Here is a 7949-nt window from a genome sequence, read left to right as displayed (position 1 = left end):
GTGTGTGTGTGTAAAAGACAAGAGCTGTTCGTGTGAATAAGTAAAGGGGACGATTTCTTTTGCATTCTTTTGCACACCCCCGTTTTGGACCCAACAGTAAAGTGAGACTCTTACTTGACTGTAAAAGGCAGATGCAACTCCGGAGATTTTCCAATATATTTTGAGTTGTGCTTCCTGTAGTATTTTTTTTTTAAAAAAAAATGCGTGCGTGAGGGGGAGAGGTATGCGGTAAAATAGCCGTCAATATAATCTCTAGAAATGAAAAGCTTTAGCTGTTTGTAAATCCTCATTGTAGGCTGTAGCCCATAAAAATCGCAGGGACTAAAAAAGCTTTTAAACAGGACAGACGGGAGTTACTGCTTCGGGCCAATCCCGACAGAGGGCGCTCTTACCCCGCTCAATGATGGATTTCCAAGCCTGCAGTTTAAAGCTTCCTCTGAAAATATGTGCACGGCTCAGCTGTGGTCAGTTTGGAGCAATTTCCTCGGATTTTTTTAATTCTTTCAAAGTTGGGGAAGGAGAGTTTGGGGATTTTTTTTTTTTTTTTGAATCCCATGTTGCCACCGCACTTTTAAAACGGGATACCCTCCTTCAAGGATGGGGTTTGAAGTGTTACCTGGAAATGACATCCCTTAGGCAGTTGCTCTGACTCTGAACACGTTGCCCTTTGCAAGTTGGTTTGCATTCAGTTACAAAAAGCGTGTGTGTGTGTGTGTGTCTGTGTGTATGCGTGTGTGTGTGTGTGTGTGTGTAATGCGTTTTACAAATAAAACCAACAACCCACAGCCGCACATCGTTTCTGAAGGATGCCGTTTTTGCCGGCTGTTTTTTAGGACGCATCTAATCTCCTTCAGGTAGATCTCGTTATGCATTTAGATGAAGCAGGACCAGGGTTTCTCTTTAAAATGACTCCACTCTCACTCGATCGGGGGAAAAATAAGTTCTCGTTAAATTCAATCCCCCCAATCCCACTGATCAGCAGGGAGGCTGTAAATCTGAGTGCTAATAAATACGTGGGGCTCGGGAACCCGAATTTACAGCTAAGCACATTATTTTAGTGGGGCAGCCGTGGTCGATGGATGCATCGATTTGATCTTCTCTCCCTCTCATCGGAGACGTGGCACATGTATAATTTGCAGCAGCACGAGATGCTAAGCAGTGGTAGAGCACCAGGTATCCTACAAAATAAATACATTAAAAACTAACCCCACACTGCAGAACTAGCCTTTTCGAATAGGCTTCAAAGACTTCAGCAACACCAGAGGTGAAAAGGAGAAGGGCGGGGGGGGATCAGCCTGGCATTTTTCTATCTGAGTTTTGCTTGCAGACATGCAGCTCCCCCCAACCCCCGTTTACCCGGCCTTTTTTCACTAGCTGTTTCCCGATCACTATTGCCTGGGTGGAAGGGGTCGCCCCGACCCGCTCCAGCTCTGCTGTCTCCTCCCCGCGCCGCGGCAGAGGCGGCCCCGGCAGCGAATCCTGCTTATCTGCTTGAATAACTCCCAACCCCGGGGAGGGGGGACCCTGCCCGGCTCCTCATATAATACCTCTCTGCTGTGTGTTTCTTCCCCGTGGTGGGTTGAGCTTGGTGGAGATGCACACTTCGAGGTGGGGTGGCAGACGAATTCCCACTTTCTGATTCAAAAAGGGGGGGGGGCGTTTCTTTTTCTCTTTTCTAATGAAGATTTACTTATTTACTTGGTAGCTTCATGCCTTGCTTTCCTTCAAGCTCCCCCCACCCCCCAGCTGTTGGCTTGCAAAGGCTCCGTTGCTGCAAGTCTAAAGGACTAGCTTAGCTCCCTATGTGGTCACATGCGGCTCGACAAAAGATCTGCCGAGGCAGAGCTGGCAGTCCCAGAGCTAGGACCCGGGGACGAGGAACACCTTTTCTTACGCAGGAGCCTACTGCAAAGCGCAGTTGTCGGCTTCCAAAACGGGAGAAGGGCTCCGCTTGCCTCAACGATTTGTCTCCCCTTTGCCATAGCGGATGCTGAGACAAATGGAGAAGGCGAGCCAATGCTAGACTAGACAAACAGGGGGGTGGGTAAGAGGTTAGGAAGGTTTCCGACCCCCCCCCCCATCAAAGGGGTCAGGGTGGAAGCATATAGGGAACTTTGCTGGGACAATGTCCTAAGAAAGTGCCTCGAAGGGAAAGTGTCCCAAGTTGCACCACATGCGGCTCAAGTCCCGAGCAGAAGGGTCGCAAATGAAAGGAGCTCCCTTTAATTCGCCACTGCCCCCTTAATGCCCAGCTCGCGGGTCCTGCTGCGGGGCGGGGGGCAATTTCTGGGCATGTAACGAAAAACACAGTGGAAGAAAGGGGGGGGGGGCATAATATCTCCCTATAAATGTTGAACAATGTAATTTAAAAAGCCGAACAGTCTTATCTTTTCATATAAAAAGGGGCCCCCAAAATATCTGCTCTCTATCTATATACAGCTGGGAGAATAATGGGCATCATCAAACCTCTCTATTCGTGGGTCGCAATATGTGATTGTGTATATATAGATAAACACTCATGTATATGCATATGTGTATTGTAATTTATCACATTAGTATATGTCCATGCATATATATGTCGCTTGGTATATATGTGTTTGCATATACATGAGACTATATAGGTATATGCAGTGCTGGGCGATTATATATACGCTAAGATATAGGTTTGTCTATATGTGGCTCTAGGTGAGATTTTCTAGATCTTCCCATATATTCGTTGGTATATGTCCGTGTGCATGCGTGTATATGCCTTTTGCTGCCTATATGGGAGTATAAGTCTATATGGATATGCGTATATTGATATAAATATATATATAAAGTCACATCTATGTCGGTAGCTGTATGTAACTATGTAACAGATAATGTTTTACTATCCGATTGAGGTTTACTTCTGCAGCCTATTGTTTCAGACAACAGATATAAGTTGCGATGGAAGAGGAACGTCGGATTTGGTGTCTGTCCCCCATTTCCAATTATAGATGGATCATTACAGACAGAGAAGTACTGAGAATCCAGACATCTGCTCTTCACATGAATGCACTCACCTCCTAGAGAACAGGCTGCCATCATGCTCTGGAAACTGGTCGAAAATGTCAAGTATGAAGATATCTACGAGGTGAGTATACAAGATGCATGCGAGAGAGAGACTATAGGTATATAAAATATACATCTACAGGGAGAGATGTAGGTATATATAATGCATATAGAGATCTGCGCATACATCGAGGCACATGTCGAGACACACACGCGGACTGAGCAAAGTCAGAGTAAAGACTTAAAAGCTTTTTTATTTGCAGATTTCTCTTCAGCATGCCAAGTTTTGAACTTTCTTTTTTTTTTCGAGGGGGGGAGAAAGCTGTTTGATGCGATTTAAAACATCAAAGCCCCGATCGAGAGGTGGGAAGGAGGCGACTGAAACGCAAGAGTTCGATTCTTTAGATCTCGAATTAAATATAATTCGATTAAATGCGGACAAATGTCAGGGTTTGGGACTTTTTTTTCTATTTAAAAAGGCTTAAAAGAGAAAGGAAAGGGGAGCCGAGATCGGGCATACGTGGCTGCATTTCTGTCTGTCTAGTTGCAATCCCAATCTAAAAGCAAAATGAGGTGGGTTGTTTTTTTCTCTCTCTCTTTCTCGTCTTGTGCCTTATTTCTGGGGTACATATGAATAAGCTTTAAAAAAATACGTATGTGTTTGTGTATATATATATCTATATATCTATATAGATATAGATATATAGCTATATATACATATATACACACACACGGATACATATGTGTATCCTACTCTTATAGATGTAGCGTGCAGATATATCTATATCTGCACAGTATCTCTATAACAGTAGGCTATATATGTCTCTGTGTATAAGAGTGGGATACACATAGACACATATAGCCTACTGTTATAAGAGTGGGATATATATATGCCCAGTATATCTAACCTCTCAGGCACGCATACATGTATTGAGAGAGAGATGCATAGCGATATAAGCAGGGAACAGGGAAAGTTGCTTGCCTTTTTCAGAGCGCTTTGGGGTTTTGTTTTTCCTTCAGGATCAAGACCAAAAATGAGACCCATTTCCTAATCCGTGGCGGGTCCATGAAGTGGATCTTTACAAAACGCGATCACATCCATTTGCTTCTAAAATAAGCCGATGCTAGATTTGCCCCGCCATGAAAAAGAGGGGTAACGAAAAGGCATTTCTATGGTCTTTTTTTTTTTTTTCCTTTTTTTTTTCCGTGGGGGTGCTTTCCACCCGGGAGCCGCAATTTAAGGAGATTTAAAAAGGCACGCGAGCCTTAGTTCAACCCAAGGGAAATGTTTTGTCAAGTAGCTCCAAAGCCGGGGAATCCCATTGATCCTGGCAGCGGGGCACGGCGAGCCCGGGCGTGTAGGGGGCTTGCTCTGCTCCCGGGAAGGGATGTCCGGCTGGATCAAAAGTCAGGGCTTAATTGTGGAAGAGGCTGAATATTTAAAGCAGAGAGCTGAAAGCGAGGGAGAGAGAGAGAGAAAGGAAGGAAGGTTGCACGCGGGACGAGTCTTTCCTAAAATGAAGAGAAAATGTGCAAAGGTCACTCCCGCCCCAAAAGGTGCTTTTTTCTTCCTTTTTTTTTCGCCGGAGAGTCGCGGGCGGGCAGCCCTGGGCTCCGGCCGGCAGCCGAAGGAAAGTCTCCACTCTCCCGTTAGGCTAATGATCAACTACAGGCTGCGAAACCCCGCAGCAGAGGCAGCCTCAGCCCGGCCGGTGCCCCGCAACCAGTCCGCCGGTCCCCCCGCTTCCCCGCCCGGGCGATCCCGGGATCCCCCTGCCCGACCCAGCCATTGTCTGCCCTGCCCACGCATGTCCCTGGCAGCGCTCCGCTGCTGCTCCTAAGTATCCAGAGAGACCTTTTGGGGGGGGGGGTTGGAGGCTAAGAGGGTACTTTTGAAGCTCTCGCGGCTGCTTGGGGGTTAGCTTTGCATTTGCGTTGTTCCTTTGCCTCTGACTCGAGGCTCCTAGGGTGGAGGTGGGAGAGAGGGGGGATCGCTGTGGTCCGGGTTTTGTCTGGAAACAGCATCCCCTCTCGCTTCGTGGGGCAGAGAAAGTGACTTTGTCGTGCCTGGAGTTCACATGGAGATGTACGAAGTCACTGTCGCAACAATATGTAGCTACCGCTTAATATGCACATACAATACACATAATTATAGTTATACAGTTATACATAAAGTTATATAGATCTATGTATACCTAGATCTAAACCTACATAGCTATTGTTGAGAAAGTGACTTCGGCATGCCTAGAGCTCACATAGATATATACGAAGTCACTTTCTCAACATTATATATTGTTAAACATCTCTATCTCTGTGTAGATCTAGATACATAGAGACAGAGATATCTGCTGTTGAGAAAGTGACTTTGGCATGCCTAGAGTTATATATATATATATATATATGTATATGTATATATGTATATGTATAAATATGTATGTATGTATGTATATGTGTGTGTGTGTATATATAGATATATATATAGTAAATATTGTATGTTATGTAAATTATTAGATATAAACTCTAGGTATGCCAAAGTCACTTTCTCAACTAGAGAGAGAGAAAAATTAAACTTTCTCTATATAAACTGTGGAGAGAGAGAGATAGATAGATACAGATGTGTGTATATATATATATTATATATGTATGCATTTTATATCTTTATATTCATGTATTTATTTATTAAACTCTAGGCACGACAAAGTCACTTTCTCAACACTATCACAATGGACTTTTTTGTCCTCTTTGTTGGAAGTGGTGGGGTCCTTCTAGCTGATGTGATTTTTTTAAGGTAGTTTTCTTTGTATCTCCTTCTCTCTCTCTCCCCCTCTCCGACGTATATCATTAACAGTAGGATCAGAGGGAGAACAAAAAAAAAATCCGATCTGCTTCAATTAACCGTGTGCTCAAAAGGGGGGGGGGGGGCATGGCTCTGGGAAGTGTGAGTCCATTTGGGAAGGCACGGAAGTTGAACTTTAACAGAAATGGCAGGCAGTCCAGTTGAGCGGGTTCGTGAAACATCAAAAAGGTTTTCTCTCGCCCCTGGCTTTGCCTAGAAACGATAAATTTAGCATCCTTTAAAATGCATTGCATACATTTTACATTTGGGTGAAAATCGGGCTTTTTTTTTTTTTTGCATAACGGGAGGGGGGAGGGCGGGAGACATGGGTGCCGCCAGCACCCCCTTCTTTAGTTATGTTGCTTTTCCAAATAAATGCGAGCTGTAGCATTCAGTAAAAGTGCTTAATTGCAGCTGTAAACAGACAAATTACAGTGGCTGCCCGCACACTTCTTTTTTTTTCTTTCTTTTTTAAAAGCCAGGATTAGGGAGAGGAAAAAAAGCCTCTTCTCCCCCCTCCATTATTTGTTTTAAAAATTACAGGAACAAAAGCACCAAGGGCAATCCATTGCTGGTCCTTGGGATATATAATTACATATAAAAGAAGGAAATATGATTTTTTTTTCCTCCCCCCACCTTCCCTCTTCGCCTCTAGCATTGCTCCATCTCACTTCCTTGCTCCAGATCAGCAGGGTCTAGTTTACACATCTTCCTCTGCTTGATTTAATTGAAGTTGTGCCTCTTCCTTGCTAAACTTTTTTCCCCCTCTCTCTCTCTCCCTCTCCCCCATCTCTGGCTCTGCCAGCCCCCCTCGTCTGATTACATCTAGTAATTCTCCACTGAATGAACGTCATTTACAATAGTAGGGGAGCTCTCGAGCTGGCTGCAGGCTTCACGCTCCATTTGGTCCTGCATTCTCCCTTTAAAGTAGTCGTGTAATATTAATAGTCATGAATATCAATTATGATGAGGCGGTGTAGAGAAGGAAAGGGAGGAAGGGGGCATCCGAGCAGTCTGAGCCTAGCCTTGGGTTGAAGAGGATTGCATTTGGAAGCTCAAAGGGAGAAAAAAAAAACATACACACACACACACACACACACACACAACAACAACAACAACACAGTTCAGAAAGGGAGGGGGTGGGGATCATATACGTAGATATATATATATATATATATATATATAAGTTTCCAGTCTGTTTTTTGGGGGACGTTGGCTTTTTTCTTTTTCTTTTTTTTTTTTTTGGATGGATAGACTTGGAAATACCTCAAGCTGTTCTCCTGTGTCCAGCACGTCCATGTCCAGATCTTGATTTTTTTTCCTCCTAGCATTATTATTATTACTATCACCACTATTTTATTTTTAGCTGTTACAAGACTTTTTTTATTTCCAGATGTTAGTCCACACCTATTCCGCCATGGTGAGTTTTGGATCCATGTTGTACCAGAATTGCATGTTCTCTCTCTCTCTTTCTCTCTCTCTCTTTCTCTCCCTCTCCCCCTCTCTCTTCTGAACGCCTTTGGCTTGGTAATTTAGCACAATAATTGGAGGAGGCTTGCAGCTGCTTCTCCTTTTTGCATTGTGTGTTCTGGGTTTGAGCTAGGGGGGTGGAAGGGTGGGGGGAAGAGGGGAAAACTTTTTTTTTTTCCAATAGCTGGTGGGGATTTGGACTAGACTTTGTGCAGTGGAGATTTTCTTGTTTGCTTCAGCCTCGGAGCCACAACTTGGATGGAGTTGGACAAAACTCTGCCCCCTTTTCTCTGAAGGCTTTCACACCGGACCCCTCACCTCCAAGACTTTCTGTGACCATTTCATCTCCCCTTTCTCTGGACTCGTCTCCTATTCAAAAGGGAGAAAACGTGGCTACAGAAGGGGCAGGAGCTGATTTTTTTCGGTGTGATGTTTCGTATATAGAGATATATAATTAATATCCAACTATATATATAATATATATATATATTACTATATATTACTTTATATATATATATTACTATTTAAATACTACTATATATTAATATATATATATTACTATATAAATGTTACTATACATTACTGTGTATATTACCATATATATTACTAT

General features: G+C 43.7%; 1 protein-coding gene across 6 annotated transcripts in view; it reads left to right on the top strand.

Moving 5' to 3' along the window:
* Positions 1-1216: 1216 nt before the first annotated feature.
* TFAP2B (transcription factor AP-2 beta) overlaps positions 1217-7949 on the top strand; it is a 75164-nt gene continuing 68431 nt past the window's right edge. For 3 of the 6 annotated variants that reach the window (XM_019520945.1, XM_019520944.1, XM_019520943.1), the window contains exons 1-3: positions 1217-1264; positions 2910-3115; positions 7263-7289. In XM_019520945.1, the coding sequence (XP_019376490.1) occupies positions 3035-3115; positions 7263-7289 (108 nt within the window). In that variant the 5' untranslated portion in view covers positions 1217-1264; positions 2910-3034. The remainder of the gene's footprint in view (positions 1265-2909; positions 3116-7262; positions 7290-7949) is intronic. The other 3 variants (XM_019520948.1, XM_019520946.1, XM_019520949.1) reach the window with 3 other exon arrangements.

Source organism: Gavialis gangeticus, unplaced genomic scaffold (genome assembly GCF_001723915.1).
Source record: "Gavialis gangeticus isolate Ggan-Ray unplaced genomic scaffold, GavGan_comp1, whole genome shotgun sequence".
NCBI lineage: Eukaryota > Metazoa > Chordata > Crocodylia > Gavialidae > Gavialis > Gavialis gangeticus.
This window is presented reverse-complemented; position numbering and strand designations above follow the sequence as displayed.